This window comes from Branchiostoma belcheri, unplaced genomic scaffold (assembly GCF_001625305.1).
Source record: "Branchiostoma belcheri isolate BF01 breed outbred unplaced genomic scaffold, Haploidv18h27 scaffold18, whole genome shotgun sequence".
In the NCBI taxonomy this organism is placed as follows: domain Eukaryota; kingdom Metazoa; phylum Chordata; class Leptocardii; order Amphioxiformes; family Branchiostomatidae; genus Branchiostoma; species Branchiostoma belcheri.
Genome location: NW_017803268.1, coordinates 2,679,331 through 2,703,842, shown reverse-complemented (window position 1 = coordinate 2,703,842; position 24,512 = coordinate 2,679,331). Strand labels below are relative to the sequence as shown.

The 24,512-nt window shown below is 44.8% G+C and overlaps 1 protein-coding gene across 3 annotated transcripts; it reads left to right on the top strand.

The window, feature by feature from the left end:
• The first annotated feature begins 357 nt into the window (after positions 1–357).
• Positions 358–23,766, top strand: LOC109467458 (vegetative cell wall protein gp1-like). 3 transcript variants are annotated; one of them, XM_019765456.1, is made up of 7 exons: positions 358–576; positions 13,633–13,701; positions 15,269–15,406; positions 15,845–16,420; positions 17,840–18,241; positions 18,704–18,835; positions 23,021–23,766. In XM_019765456.1, the coding sequence occupies exons 1-7, from the start codon at positions 517–519 to the stop codon at positions 23,219–23,221; spliced, it is 1,578 nt and encodes a 525-aa protein (XP_019621015.1). In that variant the 5' UTR covers positions 358–516; the 3' UTR covers positions 23,222–23,766. The 3 variants fall into 3 exon arrangements, with proteins under 3 accessions (XP_019621015.1, XP_019621016.1, XP_019621018.1); XM_019765457.1 differs by having other exon boundaries at positions 360–576; positions 17,846–18,241; positions 23,021–23,765; XM_019765459.1 differs by lacking the exon at positions 18,704–18,835 and having other exon boundaries at positions 363–576; positions 23,021–23,765.
• Positions 23,767–24,512: the final 746 nt, after the last annotated feature.

Sequence of the window (24,512 nt, the reverse complement as noted above, 5' to 3'; positions counted from 1 at the left end):
ATCTAAAATTGCTGTGATATATTGATATCTTTCATAAGATCTGTAACATATCAACCTTTAAGTTTTCAACTGAAAAAGAGTGCCTCAATATGATTTACGTCTTTCAAAACTTCGTGCGTTGTTATGATTTATTCTCTCACTCGGGGGCAAGATTTCTGCCCAAATGGTTTCGCCATCCTCATCAATTTAGGAATCTGAAGAGGCCGAATTCTTCAGTAATTCGTTAATGATCCATTGAGGGGCGCCGCGGAAACTTCTGGTTCGAATTAGCGGTCCAACCGGCGGTCAGACAAGGGCTTCGATTGGTCGCCGTGTGATCTTGACCCTCCCGTGGGGATTTGGGGAGACAGTTGGGCGCTCTCGCGGTGCTAGCCCCGCTTCCAGACCGGCCACTTTCCCTCCAACCTTCGGCAAAAGAAGGCGCTCCTCGAACTTTCCGCACAAGCGACTGCCGAACGGCAAAAACTTGGAGAAAAGATTCGTTCCGAGGAATTTGAACCTGGGAACGAGAGCAAGATGGCCGCCGCTACACTTCAGACGATTTTGGTCGCCTTGATGTTGATTTCTGCAAGTCAGGTAAGGTTTGAAAAGTTTTTCTTGAATTATTTTCTATCTTCGTGGCAAGAAGGAAGTGTTCTGCGGTTTGATCGAATTTGCGGTGTTTTGTCGTCGTCACATGTGAGTTTGTTAAGTTGACAAGGTTACGTGTAACAAGGACTGAAAGGATTTCCTGCAAAAACGGTTTTCGGTGCCAAAAAATGGCAAGATTTGGCAGTGGGGTGCGTTGTTTATACGAGCGATCTCCAAAAACGGTCGAGTAAATTATGGGAGTTCTCTGCTCTGTTTCTACAAAGAAAATCATTGTTATCGTCAATCTAGTTAGATTCTATGACACAGAATGAAAAAAAAAACTTGAAAAAGATTTAAATTGAATCATCTTGTGCAGACTCAAAAGATTGTAAAAGTTTTAGGTTGAAATTGCCTGATATAACGTGTCTTTGTTCTCCTCTATACGGGAAACGTGAACAAAAAATTAATTCTAATTATAAGTCGTCTAGGATACTTTTCATGTAGTTCTTCTGTCATTTTAGTACTTTCGCTATCGTTAACGGCTGTACAGGAATCGTAACTTTTTGGCGGGATAAACCTAATTTGATTTCATAAAATGGTGCCATCTGGCCTCTACCACTCTTCGAGAGGCGGCTGGAAAGAGTAGAAATCGGTCAAATAGAATATACATAACATGCCGAGGGAGCTGGCCCGCTAGAGAATACAGTTTGCCGCACCAGGGTGTACTCTCCAGCGGACCAACTTCTTCAGCATGTTATCTCTCCATTTGACCGATTTCTACTCTTTCCAGCCGCCTCCCGAAGCCTGGTAGAGGCTAGGTGCCATCCATCCTCCCTGAGAATTGATGCTTTATCCCCCAGCGGGGGAGAAGCCTCAGAGTTATTTGTGTCTGTAGTTCATTATAGCTAAAGTAGCTTGTGATGCAAGCCGGGCTCCAACCTGATTAGATAGCGACTACTAGACATTGTTGTAGTACCGACAGTTATGCCCATGTGTGAAAACTATAACCAGAATGATACTCAGCGCTACTACAATTATTTGACCGTCTAGACTTCATGTTAGTTCCATCACTTCAAACACATTTTTTTTTTACAAAACTGTAAATTAAACACAGATCTGTCAAAGGTAACTAGAGAACCTTTGGTATCAAAACACTACCGATTGAGTTGACAAAACAAACATGACAAAGGTCACAACAAAATGGACCGCCTCGCATACTTCGCACCTAATTTGAGCGGGAAATTGTGAAAACTTGCGATGTCTCAAAAGCACGGTAATATTATAGCTAAAGATCCGTGGGAAAGGATACAGATTTAGCGTTGTCCTTCCTTGGACAGTCGTTTTGTAATTCCGCATGTTTTTTTATCGTCGGTGTTTTTTCTTGAGTGACCTCGCTCTATTTTGCAATTTGCCAAGTCCTCTGTTTTGCATTTCGTTGATTTGCTTCGTAGACTAATACCAGGTGACCTTGTCTTTCTATTTGATGGACTCCGGTGGTATCTTTTAGAATCTAGAGCAATTCCAGGGCGGCAAAAATATATTCTGGAATGTGATGAGGAAATCTGTCTGATGTTGACATTAAGTGCCATTTCTTAGCACATTTTCGCGCCAAAACAAGCTTTGTGAGAAATTCCTTTATTTTTGGGTACCACCAATAAATAGCTAGAACCAGCCTAAGATGCGAAACAAGCAACCGTTTTCCGTCAGCGACATCGCAAACATGACCAGAAAATTGACTTTGAATATCCAGTTTTAACTTACTGTAATACTGCCGCGACCTCAAATATAGCCTGGATGCCAGATAGCACACTAGATCCAAAGTATCAAGTGCCCTGGCACACTGGATAACTTTCAGCCTAGTGTGCTGTGGGTCTGGCACCCAGGCTATCTCAAATCAATTTGGGTGAAACAGGCCAAATTACTCTGTGCGTCCATCCTGTCATAATTATGTGATCTATTAAAATTTCGGATGACGCGGCAATACTGGGTGGCAACGCTGCGATCGAAAATATTTGGTCAAATTGTCGAACAGCGAGGGGCCTTGAGCAACGCGGTTGGAGGTTGTAGGGAATGACAGGGCCGGCCTACCGCTGAAATACTACCGCTGAAATACTACTTCAAAGCTACGGGAAAACGAAAACGGGTTTACTCAAACGAGGGGGAGGTTACGCCGGCCTGGTAGGGTCAGGGTGTACCTGTAGCTCAAGATTGAAGTTGACAACTTGGGTTTTCGTAAGAGACTGTCCCGCACATAAACGAGTTTTCTAGCCTCAAATTCAGCCGTATGCTCTCCAACTAACTTGTCTTCGCTGCAAATGGCTAGCCTAGATGACAGCCTGTTTCGAAGAGCGACAAAGGCCAGCTCCTTGGCCTGGATGCCAGACTGTTTCCAGGGCCTACACAGGCTGACTCCTCGGCTTCAGAGCTAATATACCCCCAAGGGAATTACTAATATACCACAGCCTTCCTCAGATACACGCTGGCTAACTTTGGACCAGTATGCGTAGCCTCTACCAGGCTTCGGGAGGCAGCTGGAAAAAGTAGAAATCGGTCAAATACAGAAAAACATGCCGAGGGAGTTGGTCCGCTAGAGAGTACATTTTGCCGCACCTGAATGTACTCTCTAATTTCTACTCTTTCCAGCCGCTTCCTGAAGCCTGGTAGAGGCTATAGTATGCTATGGGTCTGGCATCCAGGCTACCGACCTAACTCCTCGGTAGACTCTACCAGGCTTCGGGATACGGCTGGAAAGAGTAGAAATTGGCCAAATCGAGAGATAGCATGCCGAGGTATTTGGTCCGCTGGAGTGTACAGTACCCTGGTGCGGCAAAATATACTCTCCAGCGGACCAACTCCCTTGGCGTGTTATCTCTATATTTGGCAAATTTCTACTCTTTCCACCCGCCTCCCGAAGCCTGGTAGAGGCTAACTCCTCGCCTCTATAGCCCAACATGCGCTCAAGGAAATTTTAATTTTACCACTCCAGACCTCCCCCTGAGTCAGCCCTGAGAAACAGTCTGGCATCCAGGCTAATTCCTTAGGGACCGGCCTGGATCCTTACAGACTCCAGATCTTGACCGAGGCGATCTCTGACGCCCTCAGACATTTGGCGTGCAAGTTGGTCGTAATTCAGAGAGTCTTACTCTTAGTCTGGGTCCCAGACTGTTTCCAGGGCCTACACAACGAATTTCAGGGCAGTTCCCCGTCTCCAGGGCCTACATGCCTACAATGAAATTATACCACAGCCTCCCTTAGTTAAGCCTTGGCTAATTCAGGGTTTAGCATTCAGGCTAATTTTAAAACGGAGATAATAGAGATTATGATAAACAAGAGAGCACAAGTAGAGCCTTGTTTTTTTTTGTGTGTGTGTGTACAGTATAGTTACAAGGCTACCATACAAGCTATGGTCCAACCAACAACTGTCATCAAGTACATACAGGGTTCTCACCCGGATTTTTCACAGCATAGGGGTCAGGTACAGAAGGGCAACTTTCGCGGCGCAAGTCGCTCATTGAGTCCCCAAAATCATGGCCACAGCAGGGGTCTGGTATTCTTCCCGAAAAATTTTGAAACTCAACCCCCTGAGACATTTTAATATTTCTCGCTAAAATGAGGGGCAGATTGTGAAGGTTTTGCATTCTTAAGTTATATTTTCATTTCTTTGCGAGATTTATGAAGCCCCCCCCCCCCGCAAAAAAAACACCCCTATGCTGGTTGAAAGACAGCATAAGGGGTCCAATTAACAGCACGGGGGCCCTATTCTTAAAAGGCCTGGCGAGAACACTGATATATACTCTGGTTAAAACTGTCACGTACTTCTTGTGAGGACAGAAATGAGTCATTTGTTGATAACAAATCGTTTCGCTCGTTTTCTTGGCTACCCTTGCTCTTTGGGCGGCTAGAATTCCCTTTGTACCTTGGCTCTATCTGTGAGTTAATTCCGGTTACAGCTGGAAAAGACCAGACAAGTCCGGGTCTTTCCGGTTTCCCTGGATCCTGGATGTCATCCAGACCACCAGTTTTCTCACTCATTAGTGATCGCATTAGTCGCGTCTTGCAAATTGCCTATTGCAACACGATTCTCCAAACCAGTTGCACATGGAAGACGGAGAATAGTAGCCTCTACTAGCCTGGTTCCTACATCCTCTTCCAGGGTTCTTTGGTCAAATTTACCGATATTTCGCACCCTCCTCCATTCTGTCCTAAATTTCTGGGGAGATCCCAGACTAACTCCCTTGGCATGCTATCTCTCTATTTGGCCGATTTCGACTCTTTCCAGCCGCCTCCCGAAGTCTGGTAGAGGCTAGTTATATATGTCTATCTGGCCAATTTCTACTCCTTCCAGCCGCTTCAGAAGCCTGGTAGAGGCTACTCTCCATGTGCCAACGGTTTCGTAGAAGCCTGGTCGAGGCTACCCGGAGCGAGCTGTCAGAGAAAAATCCTACCGATGTGCGTTACGTAATTTACGCCATGCCATGTAAGAGACCAAGCCCTCAGACCCCACCCCTATTCTCAGAAACACTTGGAATTGCCCAGAGGGTATATTGGCTGTCACCTTGTCACCTGAAAATCTGGGGAGGATTTAAGAAGAGCTTTAGGATGCAATGAAACGCCATCCTTTGTGATATATCCAGCTGCTCAGAGTCCCTAACTCATAGAGGGGGTGTTGACTGAGTGCCATTCGATTTGTAAACGGGGCTTCATGCTCTTCCTGCACCGAAAGAGTAGTCTCTACCAGAGTAACTATTTAAAAATGTATACGAGAATATTTGACAGGGGAGTTTGGCCGCCTTGTAGGTTTGACTGGCCGCGCAGTTCGGAGGGAAAGAAACAACCTTCCCGCGGCCGGACTCCCCTTGCCAATTTTACTCTCTTTTTTTTTTCCAGTTTTGCACTGGGGTAAGTTTGGAATAGTCCACTCTTGCGTGGGAGGGAGATGGACTGAAATATGCTGTATTTGCTCCCAAGCAAATGTCGGCCTTTCTAGTTTCCTATTTTATTCTTCCCAAGTGGTCTGAAACTGTATGACGCTATGGCTAAGACTGTAGACCAGGAATTACGTGAAAAAGGTCGTTGACACTGTGCAGGAGTGACCTTGTTAGAGCGAAGGTCAAGTTTTGTGTAGTTCCAATAATAGAAATCACCTGTGACAAGACAGCGGGTAAACTTTCTGAAAAGTAGTTCCCGATGTGGGGTACGCCACTGTGGTGTCATTACTGAATGATAGATTATACAGGGACAGCGGTGACTAGTTCCGACTTTTACTGTAGGCATCCAATGCGATTTCAGGGCAGTAAAACTGGACATAGTCAATCTTTAATTGAATTAGGCAATCTTAGTGATATTGACACGTACTGCTTCACATTAGCATATTTGTTTGTTTGTTTGTTTGTTTATTTAAATGCGACAGTGCTTAACAAGTTAGTGGCAACCAGGCAGCAACAAGGCTGGTAGCGGCTACCACTGACACATTTAAATCAGTATTTCATTTAAGCATTTAAGACTGCAGAAACAAGCCCCAAGATGAGTCCTTTATTTTCTGGGTGGTACCCTTAGAATCAGCCCTTCCAGTAACCACATTCCGTCGGAATTTTTGCTCCAATATACATTGAGATAGCGTGGTTTCAACTCAGTATGTAGATATTAGTAAATGACTAGAATATTAGCTTTGAAAAATCGGGTTTCCAAGCCCTAAAAACTGCACTGGATGCCTTTAAAAGCCACCGAATGCAGTTCCAGGGCGTCAAAAACATTATGGGTGGGGAAATCTGTCAGATATTGACATTTACTGCCTTTTCTTATCACATTTTTGTCATCATTTCATACTCGAAGCGTTTGAACTAGCCCCCAAAACAAGCTACGTAAGGAGTCCATTCATTTTTGGGTACCACCAAAAAATAGCTAGAACCAATCTACGATACGAAACAAGAAATTCTTCCGTCAGAAACATCGTATTTTTGCCTCACAGATATCAATATGGTATCTGTATCAGTATAGCCGGTATAACCGCCCTTCGGCGTAACACAACGGCTTCACAGGCACGCGGCGCGGCGGCAGCTAGCTATATCACATCGAACGACTTGTTACACTTAATCTTTGCACTTTTGATTGCAGGAGTTGTTTAAAGCTTTCTAGTGATGATGCCCCAACTGTGCTTGGTGGCAACGAGTTCCAGTCTACGATAGTTCTGGGGAAATACGAGTTTTTGACTACCTCAATTCTTGGTTGACAACTCTGATATTTGAAGGCATGGTAATAGATATGGTTGACAACAAATCACCAAAAAATTGACTTAGAAAATCCACTTTTACTGTCATGAATTTGCTTTGGATGAGCATATCATTAGACATCACAAGACTAGACACGAAGTAACATCTGTTCCTGACATCCACTGATTTTGAAGAAGACAGGAAATGAAGGAGATACCATAGAAATGTCTGGAATGAGTGAATATGTACGCACAGGTGTTACCAGGCTTCACCTCTGTTATCTTCTAACCTAAGGCCACGCCGACTTAATCTTATGGATGACATCCGCGCGCGCATTGATTTTCGCCTGTTCTCAAAAAAAAAAAGATCACGTATCTCGAGGCTCTGGCCTGGCTCTAGGTCTGAGTAGTCCATGGTAGTAACTCTGGAGGATGGGGGCTACCAGACTCAAGAACTCAGTACATACGCACAGTGCCGATTCATAAATTCATAAATTCCGTAAAAGGCCAGCATGTGCAGGCTTGTCGTATACGTCGCTATGTACTGCCGCAAATTCACACAATACCAGCTTTGTATTCTTGTGGTTTAGTAGCATTTTTATTTTTGGCCGGAATTTTTTATTCGCCCGCGTGCACTAGCTAGTAGCTAGTTTGGGGGTCTTCAGACGATGCCATCCATAGCATTAAGTCGGTGTGGCCTATTTTTATAAGAATAATGACTCCAAGGCGTACGCGGTGTGAAGACACGTAGACCTTTGAAAAGCATGACAGCTCCAATTCCTCACGTGCTATACGTGATTGAAGATTTACACATTATATACTATCAATATTAGCTTAATGACAGCTGTGTTGGACATACAGTTTTCGTTTGATAAGGCAAGTTATTACACGGATCTGTAACTGTAAGAGCCTTTTCTGCAAATTGTACAGAAAAATAACAGTAACCAAGAAAATGTATTTCGATTGAGCATTGGGTGACCTAGATTCCAGACTGTTCCGAGGGCCCACAAGGATTAGCCTCTACCAGGCTTCAGGAGGCGGCGGTAAAGAGTAGAAATCGGCCAAATAGAAATAGCATTCCATGGGAGTTGGTCTTCTGTAGAGAACAGTTTGCCGAACCCGATTTCTACTCTTTCCAGTCGCCTCCCGAAGCCTGGTAGAGGCTACACAGTGGTCAGCTCGTCGGCACCAGGGCCAACATGCCCCCGAGAAAATTTTTCGCCGGCCCCCTGAAAAGCCCTCCTAGGGCCGTTGATTGAATTCAGGCATGCGAAGTCACCAGGGTGGGCCAAGTTGGCCTGGCGGGGATAGAAGCATACAGCGGCCGAGGAATTCCAGCCTGAAGCCTTGCATGGGAGAGACAAGGCTGGTAACCTGGGTGCCAGACCCATAGCATCCTAGGCTCGATCAGAGTTAGCCTAGATCATCAGGCTCTAATTCAGGGTTGTCTGTATGGGCACGTTTCACTTCAGCCGAGGAACTGACCCGTGTATCAAAGCCCTGGAAACAGGCTGGTGCCTAGGCTAGGTTGGAGGATCAAGCATAACAGTCAACAGTACAATACCCCCCTCCCCCTCCAATACAACTACGGATTTGACTAATCTCAAAGCAGATCCTAGGGTGGCAAAAAGACAGTATCAAATTGGCCAGGCAGTATCCCTTAGCCAGAGAGGGTACTTTTAGCTACCCAAGGGTGGGGGTAGCGAGTTACAAAACTGGCCATATAAAAAAAGGTAACGATCTTCCCCCATCAACCTCTGCTTGGAGACTAACACTTGACACCTGCTTCTGAAAGACGATACGCTGTCACTCGTCATTGACCTTGAACCGACCCCTGTGACCTTGAATTCGTGTCTGATGACGCAGGCTCAAGAACGTGAGTGTACGTGTGGCATTTGAAACTTTGAACAGCAGACAATTTACTGTCTACATGTGCTTTACGCTATCCAATATTGGCACCCTAAATCAGAGTATCAAAGGCTGCTACAGTTGCTAACCGACATTCAAGTACAAGGAAAGGAAAGTTCAAAGAAGGTCGCATCTTATCTCAAGAATGCCATCAAGGAATGCTTATTTCCTTCAGGCGTCAGTTCACAAGTGATTCATCTACTGTTTGCAACAAGACGCTATTCCTTTGCTAAGTAATACGATTTTACATAGCATTTGATGTGCCAATGTGGCACAATTTTTTGTACACCCACCACCGTGTTCTCTCAAATTCCAACCTTCAAAACTTATCAATGGCTCTTTCTCTAATCAGAACGACGTTTGCAAATTCTTTATTTTTTTCCCCGCGTAAGCAATGATTGACCTGATAAGCCTGACCATTTGGTAAGAATTACCGCCCGACCTCACGGGCCTAGCGTGCCTCGCGTTCTTTAGGTGGTCTTTGCTCTTATGTGAGCCTAGATATATAGTACATGTCAAAAACAATAGTTTGGAAGAAAATGCCAACTTCCGAAGTGATTTGGTGGCTCAAATATCACAGATAGCTATAACATTGGATGTTTACTATGATAATTCACACTCTTTGAAATTGATACCTCGCGTTCTTTTGTGGTCTTTGCTCTCGTGTGAGCCTAGATATATAGTAGATGTCAAAAACAATAGTTTGGAAGAAAATGCCAACTTCCGAAGTGATTTGGTGGCTCAAATATCACAGATAGCTATAACATTGGATGTTTACTATGATAATTCACACTCTTTGAAATTGATACCTCGCGTTCCGAATGTGGTCTTTGCTCTCATGTGAGCATAGATCTATTGTAGATGTCAAAAACAATAGTTTGGGAGAAAATGCCAACTTCCTAAGTGATTTGGTGGCTCAAATATCACAAATAGCTTTATAATAACAGTTGGATGTTTAACTATGACTCTTTGAAATTGAAAACCTCGCGTTCTTTATGTGGTCTTTGCTCTCATGTGAGCCTAGATATATAGTCGATGATATAGAAGATGTCAAAAACAATAGTTTGGAAGAAAATGCCAACTTCCTAAGTGATTTGGTGGCTCAAATATCACAGATAGCTTTATGATAACAGTTGGATGTTAACTATGACAATTTACACTTTTAATTGAAATTGATGCCTGATTTTTCTTTTGTTGTATATACGTACATGTGGTTGGTTTATCGCTGTGTCGTTATTCTACAACACGTATCGTTTCGCTATTGTCATGACTTCAAATATCAGAGTTATCAACCAAGATTTGAGGTATTCAAAAACTCGTATTTCCCCAGAACTATCGTAGACTGGAATTCGTTGCCACCAAGCACAGTTGGGGCATCATCACTAGAAAGCTTTAAACAACTCCTGCAATCAAATGTGCAAAGATTGAGTGTAACAAGTCGTTCGGTGTGATATAGCTAGCTGCCGCCGCGCCGCGTGCCTGCGAAACTGGTGTGTTACGCCGAAGGACGGTTATACCGGCTATATCGATACAGATACAGAAACAGGTAAAACATGCAAAACTTTGTCTTTTAGCTTACGGAGGGAATAACTTCTTCCACAAATGGCCACAATCAATATTGGTGCAAACTAGTCCCATTGTTTTCTTCCCATCAGCGAATTTGTGTATTTTAGTGATTGGCAACATTGATGGTTATCTCCGTTTTTCTCCGTCCTCAGCAATTTCACTTTACACACCCCTTTGCCCCCCCTCCCCTTAAAAAGTTTGGACCTGCATTAGCTGAAAATATTTGAAAGTATTTGTGCCATTGTGTTCTATTTATGTAAATCCAGTGGATTTTTATCAAACCGTCTTCATCCCACTATAGGACATTTTCTAGCCTGGATGCCAGACTGTTTCCAGGGCCTACACAAGCGCTAGCCAGCTCCTCAGCTCCAGGGCTCCCTCCAGGGCCAACATGTACATGCCCCAAGGAAAATATACCACAGAGTTATACTCTTATTGTAGGCACTATTTGTAAAGGGGTCACTGTGGTTAAGTTTCCTTGGGCGCATGCTGGTCCTAGAGCCGAAGAGCTGGCCTGTGAGGCCCGGGGAACAGTCTGGTACCCAGGCTAGCCGTTTTCTCGATCACAGGAATGTTTTAATCAGGCACGTGTCAGTCTCAATCCCCTGTATAAAAGTTGGAGTCCTCTCCTTTTTCCATTTGGGCCACAGAACGGAAATTCGTTCCAGAAGCCCTAAATCCACAGTTAACTGATAGGGCGTCTGCACAAACAAATCAGATACAGTGATTCCTGGGGAGAAAACAGATTGTGCAGTTTGTTTAGCTGTGTGTAACAACTTACTAACAAGCAGCTGTAAAGGTCGGTCGGTTGGCTGGCTGGCTGGCTGGCTGGCTGGCTGGCTGGCTGGCTGGCTGGTTGGTTGGTTGGTTGGCTGGTTGGTTGGTTTCGGTCTCCAGACATTCTAACTAACTAGAATGGATCTGAGCCCGAAGTTCGTCAAGAAGTTGGCTTCCTCCAAGTAGAAGAGTTAGCGAAGTCCACATCAGAATCACGAGAAACTCAGACATGTTCAAAACTAGAACTTCGGTAGAACCAGCCGATACAGACTCGCCCGTTCCGTACTCTGTCTGGCTCCTTCATGTGCAAATTCATATATATGCAAAACTGACGACTTGATTCGAACACTGAGCACCTGTTTTTTAAATATTTATTGCCGGCCTTTGATTGTTCTTGAATTTTGATTGTAGTTGAGAGTAGTAACGAATTTTGACCTGTTCATCAGGGTTTCGTATTTATTCTATGTTTGTAGATTACATTTAAAGTAGTTTTATACTTGCATTACCAGTTAGCCTTCAAAACCGTTACTGTTGATTGGAATGATGAAGTGTGCAATTCAGACGATAGGCACTGGGGTTTTATAAAGACGTCGTATCTTATCTGCTGTAAGATTTAAGAAAGTAGGTCAAGACACCGCCAAGGCAAGCATGCCGCCTCAGACCCTCAGTCTCACCCTGACCTCGCACCGGTACTTCTGATGTCTCAATCTGATGACTCACTCAGACTTAGATAAAGAAAACTGGAGCAAGGATGGCAAAGTCGTCTTTACTTTATAAGAAATCTGTGGTTTCTGTCATCTCTTAGGTATCGGGTCATGGTACAACTTTCTAAATATCTTAGGATCAAATCAGGCCATGTTGATTTGATTATATGGATGACATCCGCGCGCGCATGGATTTTCGGCCGTTTCCACAAAAAAAAAGTTTTCAACCATACTGTAAATCGTACAAAACAGTTGCAAAATGAGCAAATATATACCGTAAGTTACAAAAAAAATAAATAAAAACTATTCCAATGTCGTAGAATGCCAAAATCAAACGAAAAAAGACGAAATTGTAAAGAAATGAATTTGAAGAGTAGATTATTCGCTAAACCATATTCTGTGCCATTTGTTCAACCTTCGTGACCACGTAGATTTCATAATAAAAACAACTTTTTTTTTTGCAAAACTTTTTTTTTATTCGCACGCGCGCATCAATTTTTGGGCTCCCAGAGGATGTCATCCATATAATCAAATCAACATGGCCTAAGAAGATAAAGATATTATGAGGCACCTGTAAATCATTAGAATCACTGTCATACCTTCACGGCCTTGTCCCGACCCTGCCCCGACCCTGCCCCCGAACACCAGCCGACCACGTTCGGCCCATGTTCGGGAGCAGTCTGACCAGATTTAGACCACGCCAACATTATTAAACGAATTTGAGTTAAATTTTAGGCAAAGTTGACCCCCGAACATTCCCATAAAACTGTTGGCTTAATGGTTGGCTGGTGTTCTGCTAACATACAGCCGAACACTAGCTAACATGTCTGAACATCTTCTGCAACCTACCTGCGTCCAGTGAAGTGTTTAGGGCTTGAAATCCCGATTTTTCAAAGCCAATATTCTAGTCATTTATCCACATAGTGAGTTGAAACCACACTGTCCGAATGTATAGTACCCTGGAAGCCAAAACTCGTTTTCCGGGCCGCAAGAGCCCTTCGCCCGCTGGTGCGGGGGAGTCTAGCCCGGGGAAGTTTGGCTGGCCCTACAGGGCCGAAACCTCCCCACGTGCTCCATTCCACCGCAGCGGTAATTTAGGTCTGCGGGCGAAGGGCTTCTGGCTGCCGAAGGAAGCGGCTAGCGGCCCGTAAACATGGCTGGCACCCAGGGTAAATGTGTAGGAACCCTGCTCCATATTCCCAAACGTCTGACGGAAAATGGTTATTGGATTTGGAAGGGCCCTGTGCTAATTTTTAGGGTACCACCCAGAAAATAAGGGACTCATCTTGGGGTTTGTTTCTGCAGTTTTGAATGCCCAAAGTATGAAATACTGACTCAAATGTGCTAATGTGTAGCAGACTAGCAGTATGTGTCAATATTACAAATGTTGTCAGAATATTTCCAACTAACTCCAACTTTCCAACTATTGAACAATTATCATAAGACTGATCTATGTCAATTGCGGCAAAGGTTCATTTGTAATCTAAATAGGATAGAGGATGAGGAACACTTTGTATTAGAATGTAGTTTATACAACGAAGAGAGAGCCGAGCTTTATAAACTATTGCAATGTATGTTTCCCCATTTCATACATCTTAGCAACACAGATAAGTTCATATTTCGAATGGCTTTAGACAAACCTTCGATTATAAAACACATCTGTACTTATATCTACATCGTTACTAAGAAGCGAGAATTATCAAATTGACCAAATTATCGTAATTATTAGACTATATGTCCAGAGTACATAGAATAAGCACTAGCTTGTACATTGTATATATTCATTGCAAACTGACGTCTTTCCTGTAACCTGTACTGAACCCAGTGGGTATTTGCGTACAATAAAGGTCTCCACTGCTACTTTACTATTATTTGACATTTTCCATGTCTGTTTTTCAGGCTATGCCCACATGTAGCAGCACCTCGACATGTTCAAAGGACCAGTTCTGTCTCCGGGGGTCGTGTCAGGTAATGAAGACCAGCCGGCTGGTTATCAGGAGATAATAGTTATCTCTCTGGTTATCTCTTAGGCCGTGTTTAAGTGAAGTCAACCAAACCGCGATTCGGGTAACTCACATCTGGTCCACGTGCCACACACTCCTGTGAAACCGTGTCCGATCACAATTCGCTTGAGCTACATTTATTGCTGTTTGATGATAACACGCAAGGTGGCGTGTTATTAATGTCAGAGGTCAACGACCTGCTTGCGTGGTTTGGGATCGAGGCGCTTTCAATGTGATTTCGGAGCGTTCAGATGGAGCCACTTGAAACCGGCTTCGGGGTAAACCACATGTAAAGCGCCTTGGGTGACTTCACTTAAACACGGCCTTACTGAGACTCTTTTCAACTCAGCACGTCAGGTGTTGGAAAGACAGTTTTGTGAACCGTACTTGAAATTTTGTCTTGTTCCGTGTATTTTATGCACTAGGTGCATTATAGTAATTATTTTATTTACCGATGTTCATGTAGGTAGCCTGGTTACCCCAAACCTATTATAGCCAGTGTTGGACAAGTTTTCAAAAATCCACTTGCCCTATTGGGCAAGTACCTGGTCATTTCCACTTGCCCGAACCAACATTTCACTTGCCCAAAATATGAATTTTACCGTACTAACAGAAAAAAATTATTTTATTATAGAGTTTATAATGTTGGATACTTTATTTATCAAAATTGTTTGAAACTTGGACAAAACACTGGAGGGGCTATACTTTGCATCCAAAAAATTTACTTGCCCAATCGGGCAGGTACAGGGGGATATTCACTTGCCCCAACAGTACTTTTACTTGCCCTGGGCGAGTGGGCAATGGGACTTGTCCAACCCTGATAGCTCCCGACTCCTACATCCTCTCCGCAAATAGGAGAGGATGTAGGACTCGGGAGCTATAATAGGTTTGGTAAGCAGGCTAAATGTAGGTACATTTGATTTGCCATGAAAATGCCAATACAAATAAAGCTGAATCTGGTTCCAAATCTTCCATTACATACGGAGTCAACATTGGAAGCCTTAACTTTCAACTAAGATGCTAATTCGAAAGACCATACCTTTTCCTTTGCTGTTTTGCTTTTGCCTTAGTTGTGATGACTATGTCAATGGTATTTGGGTAGGTGCCGGGAAATCAAAGAACGGCTTACATATGTGGCCCCCTGCGGCCTGTTTTGGTACTGCAATCTCACTTTCGGTTTGATATCTCAACCTGCTTTAGTCATGATTTTTGGTTGGCATTTTTCCTATTTGTTTTTTTTTTTGTTTGTTGTTGTTGTATAAACTCACTTTAATCTAATGTTGACTCATAATTATTATATTAGTGCCAAGTATTGTCGACTAATTTAGCCTGGAGTTCAGCCTTGTTAGCTTTGGTCCGCTCCCCAAGATCCGCTACCCTGCCCGTTGGCTAACAAGGCTGGACTCCAGGCTACGACTAATTAACCTGATTCTATATAAGAGAGAAAGGGTTTCGCGAAACGGTTTTGCCATATGCTAATGATATGCTAATCTAACGTCTGCTCTCTTTCCCTCCCTCCCGGTGGTGACTAGACGGTGCCGTGTGACGAGGACCGGGACTGTCGGTACCTGGACATCGGAGTGGAGGCAACATGCGACACGACCACTCCGCAACAGGACCACAAGGGGCACTGTGTACACTCGGGCAGTAATGCTGTAGAGGCACCGAAGGTACCGAATCATTTAACCTTAATTAACCCTGTTTAAAGTTTAAACCTTTAATCCAACACAAAAAGTTCTCTCACCTAGAGCTTTCGACCAGTCACTCTGGTCTTCCTCAGTAGACTGACCCAGCGAGGCTTCTTTGAAGTGTGACGTCAACACTGGGTCAAAGGTACCTGGTAGAGGATGTCGGCCCCCGTCGCGGTTAAGTGACTGGTACCGGTGATGAGCCCTGATGTAATTAGCGTCTTTCAGGAAATAGTCTTCTTCAGTGTCCAATATTCTTACAGTGTCGAGTAAAACAAAATGTCCTTTGGACATTATTTTGTCACCTGGACATTTTGTTTCACTCGACACTGATGATAATTAGCGACATGAAGGGTAAGGTTGTAATGGGGTAATGATGAAGGTATTGGCGACAATAACCATGCTTATTTCTCATTCCAGATGGAACCAGCCCCTAGAACATCACAGCCGTATTATCCTCCCGGTGCCAACCCGTATCCGTCCCCATATCCATATCCGTCACCTTCCCCGTCGCCGTATCCATATCCGTCACCTTCCCCGTCGCCGTATCCATATCCGTCACCTTCCCCGTCGCCGTATCCATATCCGTCACCTTCCCCCTCGCCATATCCATATCCGTCCCCAGCACCAGCACCAGTGCCGTCCCCATATCCATATCCGTCACCAGCACCAGCACCAGCACCAGTGCCGTCCCCGTATCCATATCCGTCCCCCTCACCGTCCCCGTATCCATACCCGTCCCCGGCGCCGTCTCCAGTGCCGTATCCGTATCCGTCTCCAGCGCCGTCTCCAGTGCCGTATCCGTATCCGTCCCCTTCACCGTCGCCGTCCCCGTATCCGTATCCTTCGCCGTCTCCAGTGCCGTATCCGTATCCCTCCCCGGCACCGGCACCAGTGCCGTATCCGTATCCGTCCCCCTCGCCGTCACCAGTGCCGTATCCGTCGCCGTCACCAGTGCCGTATCCGTATCCATCCCCGTCACCAGCACCATCATCGGTAAGTACGGTTGTCTTATACTTCCTTCCCACATGATGTACCTGATACATCCTCATCGTAACTCTAAAGATTACCGCCAAAGTTTGGTTCTACTCAAAAATTAAGGGCACAGCATCACATTTTACCATCTCTCATCCATTGCCTCAGTGCTCACCCTATAGCCCGTGTCCGTTCGGAAGCACCTGTATTGGAGGGAGGTGTGTACCGCACGGTGGGCCAGTACCGATCGCCTCGGTAGCGGTGAGTTCTCACACTACAGAGATCAGCTAGCCAATACAGCAAACAGCTAGCCAACAGAACGATCAGCTACATGTAGCCAATACAAAAATCAGCTAACCAATGTATTTTCTTGGAAATGCATGGCTTCTCTGCTGAATGCTCTTCGATGCCAGTGGCAATGGGAGAACATCGCAACTCATGATGGCAATGCTTCGCTGGACACTCGTCACAATCGGTGGATAAAAAGTTTGCTCTGTTGCCTTCTTTCAGCTTTTGTTCTCGTCTTTACTTCAAGTGTACGCGCTCCGTTTGAAGAATGATAACGGAAGTCAGTTACCTTTACAGCGTTGGCTTTTTTATGATGCCTGCACAGTTGCACTTTCGTGAGAGTAAATTTTACCACCTCTCGCCCATAGCCTCAGTGCTCACCCTATAACCCGTGCCCCTTCGGAAGCACCTGTATTGGCGGGAGGTGTGTACCGCACGGCGGGCCAGTACCGTCTCCGTCCCCGTATCCGTCCCCCTGGCCGTCACCCGTGCCGTATCCGTTCCCGGCACCGGTAGCAGTGAGTTCTTACACTACAGCGATCTGCTATCCAATACAGCGATCTGCTATAGACAATTCAGAGACCAGCTAGCCAATACAGCAAACAGCTAGCCAATTACAACGACCTGCTAGCTAATACAGCGATCAGCTAGCCAATACAGCGATCTGTAAGCCAATAATAATGATCTGCTGGTAAATTCAGCGATCAGCTAGCCTATGTATTTTCTTGAAAAAGCATGCGGCTTCTCTGCTGAATACTCTTCAATGTCAGTGACAATGGGAGAACATCGAAGCTTCTGGCACTGCTTCCTACTGACAGTGGATGGAGAATAGCATTTGCTCTATCTGTTGCTTCATCAAGTACTGGGACGTGCTCCGTTTCATGAATTGTAACGGAACTCGGGGAAGTCAATTGCCTGTACAGTGTTGGCTTTTCTGTGATGCCTATTCTGCTTAAGCGAGAGTAATTCATGGCAATGCTTTCCACAGACAATCGGTGGGTAACAGCACTTGCTCTGTTCCCTCAAACTAGAAAAGAGCGATTGAATTTCGAAGTAGCAAGCGAAAAGGGAAATCCAGTGGTAACTACTGAGGGTGCTACCCAGTCTAGTGCTAAAATTGCTAACATTTTTATTTCCTTCAATCTGTTGCAGAGCCACACTGCCACGGTGTACTGTAGGACCAACGCTGAGTGTTCTTCGGTAGCCGGCACGTACTGCATCACCACTTGGCATACGGACAACGAGCAGCTCAAGTACGGTTTCTGCGGGACGGGCAGAAGTTCGCCAGTGTCGTACCCGTACCCTAACCCGGCCCCCGCACCACAACCGTCTCCTGTCCCGTACCCGTATCCAGCGCCGGCCCCGTACCCGTACCCGTCCCCGGTCCCTGCACCGGTACCAGCACCGGCCCCGTATCCATACCCGTATCCGTCTCCAGCGCCGGCACCGTCCCCGGTACCAGCACCATACCCGTATCCGTCCCCGTATCCAGCACCGTATCCGTACCCGTATCCGTCCCCGGTTCCATCACCTGTACCAGCGCCGGCACCTTCGGTAAGTACCCTCTGTAGTATCTGTGGTGTTGTCTCAGAATGAGGAGAGGACATCTCAGCCCAGTATGTACTGACTAACGCCAAACACAGTTATCCATTAACTACTGTAAATGCTATGTGTATCGGGTGATCTCCTAGGATTTTCCTACAGGCAAATGTTTTATGTACTATCAACGCTGCGCAAGATCCTATCTTTAAACACATCTGAAAGCATGCGTAAATGTACATGTAAGAAAAGAAACGAAACATTTACGCATTGTTTAAGGTATGCTTTAAGAATGGATTCTGTGTAGTGCAAACACAAGGTAAACACAAGGTAAATCTAACTATTCTTCCATTCCGCTCTTTGTCAATGGGAAATGTGTTTTCATCGTTTTTCTTAAGTTTTCAGAATGACTAAATTCGTTAAAAAACTAATGTACAGCACTATCAATATATATATATGTGTTTATCTTGTTTTCAGCGATGTTATAGTGATTCCGATTGCAGTTCAGGCATGTACTGCTCTACAGCAGATGGAGGGGTTTGTTACCCTATGCTGGCACCTATTTCAGTACCAGTCGCTTCTCCAGCTTCTAACCTTAACTCCCTGCTGGTAGGTCTGCTGGTACCATAGGTAGTCTCTACCAGACTAACTACGCTATATACAGGGAAATATTTCGTGCCAGGGGAGTTTGGCCGCCTTTGGAGGGAAAGAAACAACCTTCCGCGGCCGGACTCCCCTGGCCAATTTTACTCTCCTTTTGCCGAATTCTACGATCAGTATTTCCGTAGAAAGGCCTGGTGGAGACTATGTCATAGGCCATATAAATGCCTGAGAACAGAAACAAACGAACTTGTTGTGCTTCTCCCGACTGCTGAGTGATTCAGCTATGCTTGTAATCATGCATGTACCCCGGCATGACCCTTGCTGCAGACGCTATAGCTTGACCTACGGACGAACTACCGACGTTTCACTTCTTGTTTTTGTGGGGAATTTTTCGTCAGCTACTGCTTGGACACATTACGATTACAGCATTTGCATGGATTGTTCCCTAGGAAGAAACAAGTTTGATGTGGCATTTCCTGTACAATGTACAATGCCTAGTGCTGCATACCTAAACCCAATTTTAGGTTCAGGTCCGGATTCAAGTCCAGAGGTTTAGGTTCAGTACCGGACTTGTAAGTCCAGACATAAACCCATGGCATATACAATATTGCATGTTGGCAACCCTGCAATGTTGTCTGGGTGAAACTTTGGCCACATAACATGGAGGCCGGTACTTGACGATGCCCGATGGCAATGTTTTCTTCATTTTGCAGCAAAGATTTTGCAATGTACGGAAGGTTTTAGGTGGTTTGGAAAGAAAAGGGGTATGTGAAATGGTCTTTTATGGTAATAAGTCCGGTCTCGGTTCTTGACTTTTAGTGTTTTTTTTTTACTTGAACCTAAACATTCTTACAAGTCCGGATCCAAGTCCAGTGAACCGGTATGCAGCACTAACAATGCCGATATTACGGTTACGCAGTCAGATGTTTTAACTTACCATTTGTTTCCAGATTGATGGAGTGGATACATTTTAATGCAATTATCATGAGCTTGGGCCCATCTGCCTGATACATCCTCGTCGTAACTCTTAAGATTGCCGCCAAAGTTTGGTTCCACTTAAAGATGCATGGTGCAGTCTGAAATCTTACCACCTCTTGCCCATAGCCTCAGTGCTCACCATATAGACCATGTCCCTTCGGAAGCACCTGTATTGGAGGGAGGTGTGTACCGCACGGTGGGCCAGTAGCGGTGAGTTCTTACACTACAGCGATCAGCTAGCCAATGCAACGATCAGCTAGCCAATACAGCGATCTGCTAGCCAATACAGCGATCTGCTAGCCAATACAGCGATCTGCTAGCCAATACAGCGATCAGCTAGCCAATACAGTGACCTGCTAGCCAATACAACGATCAGCCAGCCAATGCAGCCATCAGCTATCCAGTGCATTTTCTTGGAAAAGCATGGCTTCTCTGCTGAATACTATTCAATATCCGTGGCAATGGGAGAACGAACATCGTAGCTCATGGCAAATTGGCAATGCTTCTTCCCCCGGGCTGTCGGTGGAGAACAGCGTTTTTGCCGTTTTGTCATCCCCCTGCTTCCAAGGTGATGCGTATTGCATAACAAGCAGGTTCCAGCAGCACAGCCCATCAACGGTGTACTATTGCCTGAGGCCTGTTTATCCCAACGCTGTGCTTCCCTTAAAAACGATCAAACCATGTTTTAACTATATGTAGTTGAAACGACCCCCCCCCCCCCCCAAGTGCACCTGCCACGGTAACGTTGTGTTTAACATCGGGACCATTTCCTCTATAGCCCCAGCCTCAGTGTTCATCGTTTATCCCATGCCAGGCAGGGAGCATGTGTGTCGGTGGGAAATGTGTGGTGTATTCAACAGTAAGTTTTACGTACAGTTTGTCTGCAATGGCAAAGGCTTCGTGCTTACTACACCAAGTGTTAAACACAAGAAAAACGTTCAAGTACTGTCTCAGTTCTGGTGTAGTGCATTTATTGCTCCTAAATAATCAATGGCCTGGAGTTGTCCCTATATGCGTTCCTAGAGTCGCGTTAGGCTACAACTTAGCACAAGTGCCTGCTACTGAATGGCACACCTTGGAGCTCTTTGGTGTACAACAATGAAGCGCAGAAAAGGCCACACATGCTTTGCTGCATTCTGCTTCCAGAGATGTGTTTTAACTTACCGTTTGCTTCCAATCTGAAGGAGTGAGTTAATTTTATTGCAATTGTCACCAACTGGGATACAGACGCCTGAACATCCTCGTCGTAACTCTAAAGATTGCTGCAAAAGTTTGGTTCTACTGGAATATATACATGACACAGTCTCAAATCTGACCACCTCTCGTCCATAGCCTCAGTGCTCACCCTATACACCATGTCCCTTCGGAAGCACCTGTATTGGAGGGAGGTGTGTACCGCACGGTGGGCCAGTACCGGGCGGTCCGGTGAGTTCTTACAAGTATAAGCTAGCACAGTTCTAGCTGAGCCTTGCAACGTTCGCTCTGCCTTGTATCTACCGCATGTCCTGCGAAAGCTTCGTCACTCTCCACGTTTCCTACATGCGTTCCTCCTGTTGCGGCACGGTAGGCTGGCCACAACTGGCTACAACTGGTTATAACCGGCTACAACTGGCTACAACTGTCCTCGACGAGCAGTAGATTAGCCTCATCGCTTGGAACTCGACCTCTTTAGCCAACCTTGTACATCTAGAGGGCACTGAAAAGCTTAGCAGCTTAGCTATAAAACTAAGCGGAATTTTGCTTCCAGAGATGTATCAAAGTATTCATGGACTCATTATGTCTGTTGTCTTTTCTTATTCTTCGTTTACTCTAATCTCCAAGCAGATCCTAGGGTTGCATAAGTTGGCCAGGCAGTACCCATTGGACAGAGAGGGTCCAACACGCCACCTCTCAGGCCAATGGATACTGCCTGGCCAATTTGATACTGTCTTATGCCACTCTAGGATCTGCTTGGAGATTAAGTTTACTCTGCAACTGCACGATGATGTTCATACTTTTACTATGATTACTACCAACACAGATGAACTTCCATGAAAATTTGGTTCGATCTCAAAATGTACGAGCTGAGACGATATGTAGTGATCTTGACCGACGGACGAGACTGACATTGACATGTTTGACTCTTCTCTAGACTCAGTGTACGCTAAGTTCTCAGTGCGCCCTTGGTCAGACCTGCATCTTGGGTAAATGTGTGTCGGCGCCCGCGCCTGCACCGGTGCCTTCGTCGGTGAGTTTCTGAAGGAAGCCATCACGGTTCAAAAGCTTCACCCACTGCCTGTATCTTAATGGTAGAATGTAAACAGACCTATAAGCTTCACGCGCAAATAGGCCATGTTCTCACAAATGTGGCTGTGATATTTCACCGCGAAAGTCCATTTTTTAAGCATGGCAAAAGTGTCATTTCTGTCTTCGCGTTTAGCTTTACGCAATTGCTTTGAGGTGGGATTTCGTGCATGTTTGCACCCAGCGGGTTTGCACTTGCTTTTGTAAATACATTGTACAAAGTCCTGCCCGACAACACGATGTTTCCACCATCTTCAACCATGTGACGACAAGACGACGATGCAATGCCTCACTGAAATAGCGAAACGCTATAAGTCTAAGCTTGTACCACGCAGAATGCCTCTCCACCAAGCAAGCTGCACTGCCACTTACGCATGCAATCATACACTTCTAAGGCCCTTTTCCCACAAGGATTGAATTGTCCGGATCGAAGCTAATCGATCCGGCTTCGATCTGGCTTTGATTTGGATCGAAGCTGGATCAAAGCGAATCTATTCGGCTTGATCCGGACAATTGTATCCTAGTGGGAAAAGGGCCTAACTCGAATGCAATTTTATAGTGTAGATTCCAATGATAGCCGTCCTGCACCAGTTCCAGATGCAAGCGGATGATTGATTGATTGATTGATTGATTGATTGATTGATTGATAATGAAATGTTAATGTTTCGGCAGATGTGCCAAAAAGCAGTTACTCAAACAACTGGATATGATTTTGGAAACGGCCAGGCGTTTCAGCTAGCATCCACTAGCTTTCATCAGTGAACCTGCATCTTTTTCTCCTCTGGTCTCTCAGTCACTGACGAAAGCTAGTGGATGCCAGCTGAAACGTCTGACCGTTTCCAAAATCATATCCAGTTGCTTGATGAGTAACTGTTTTTTTTTGGCGTATCTTATTATCTGGATGTCTAACCTTCATCGACGTTTCCGCAGATGTTCTGTTCTTCTGATGCCGGGTGTGGAGCGGGGTACCGCTGTGAGAAACCGGCCGGGCTCTCCTACGGCTACTGCGTCGGCTCAACCGACTACTCGTACTACAAGTCCGGGAAAGCAGAACTCCCAGAGAAGCAGCTAGCTGAAGACAACAAGGAAGAAACAGCTGAGCAGATAAAAATAGATAAGAAAGAAGAATAGTTGCACTGTTCATGTATGTAGTTTAGAGTTTCATGTCTATTCGAAGTAGTTAATTAGTATTTCATAAATGCACTCAGCATAATCATATGTAATTGCGTATCAGTGATTAAACATTGATATCATTGCTGAATACGTGTAGTTGATTTTCATTGCTCCTTACTCTTTACTGCTAGTACATTATTAGCTTGTGTCATTGTAATGAGTATGATATAATTAAGCATTGTTGGATTCTAGATTTGCTATCTGTTAGTAGTGGGTATGTATCATTGTAGAAAGCGTAAACTTGTGTGATTCGCAGTGTAGTTTTCTAAGAACACTAGAAAACTTAACATTCGCTTGTTCAAGGTATAAAACCTATGGCAAATATAAAGGAGTAATAATGCCATGATTATCATATCTAGATCTCAATGCTTGATACTGGAGATATTTGGCACCGTTGCAAAATATGCGAATATTTATATTTCCCTGGTAGCTAAAGAAATATACCCTCTGGTGCCTTGTAGCGATATGTGTATTGTCATTTTTTATACCTCATACTAGTATATGGTATCCGACAGATGTGTAATCAAAGTGAGATAAGTCATTGTGATATGTTAGACACTATAAATACTGCATGGGCACCCTTACGTTTTTAAGAACTTTAGGCTCTTCAATTTTGTTATCCTTCCATTTTTCAAAGTGTCTGAACTTAAAAGATTACCAGAGGAGACCTGGAAGTATTATGTTTCATTTGCTGTGAATAAAAGCGTGGTTTTCAACAACTTTGCGCGTGTATCTATATTGTTGTTTGTTTGTTTGTTTGTGTGTGTGTGTGTGTCTGTGTGTGTGTGTGTGTGTGTGTGTGTGTGCGTTTGTGTGTGTGTGTGTGTGTGTGCGTATGTGTGTGTGTGTGTGTGTGTGTGTGCGTGTGTATGTCTGTGTGTGTGCGCGTATGTGTGTGTGTGTGTGTGTGCGTATGTATGTGTGTGTGTGTGCGCGCGTGTGTGTGTGCGTATGTGTGTGTGTGTGTGCGTGTGTGTGTGCGTATGTATGTGTGTGTGCGTATGTATGTGTGTGTGTGTGTGTGCGTTTGTGCGTACAATTGCACATGTAGTACAACCTAATCTTTGTCATTAGTCTGATGTATGTACATAGATGTAAGAACCATCCGTGACCGATGTATCAAATTGCATTACAGACCTAGCAGTACACTCAAATGCATTCAGCAAAGTAGATATGATACTCCCGATTATGTTCACGGAGAGAAATAAACAGCTTTAGTCCGGCATCCATTCTGTGATAGCTCCGGTTC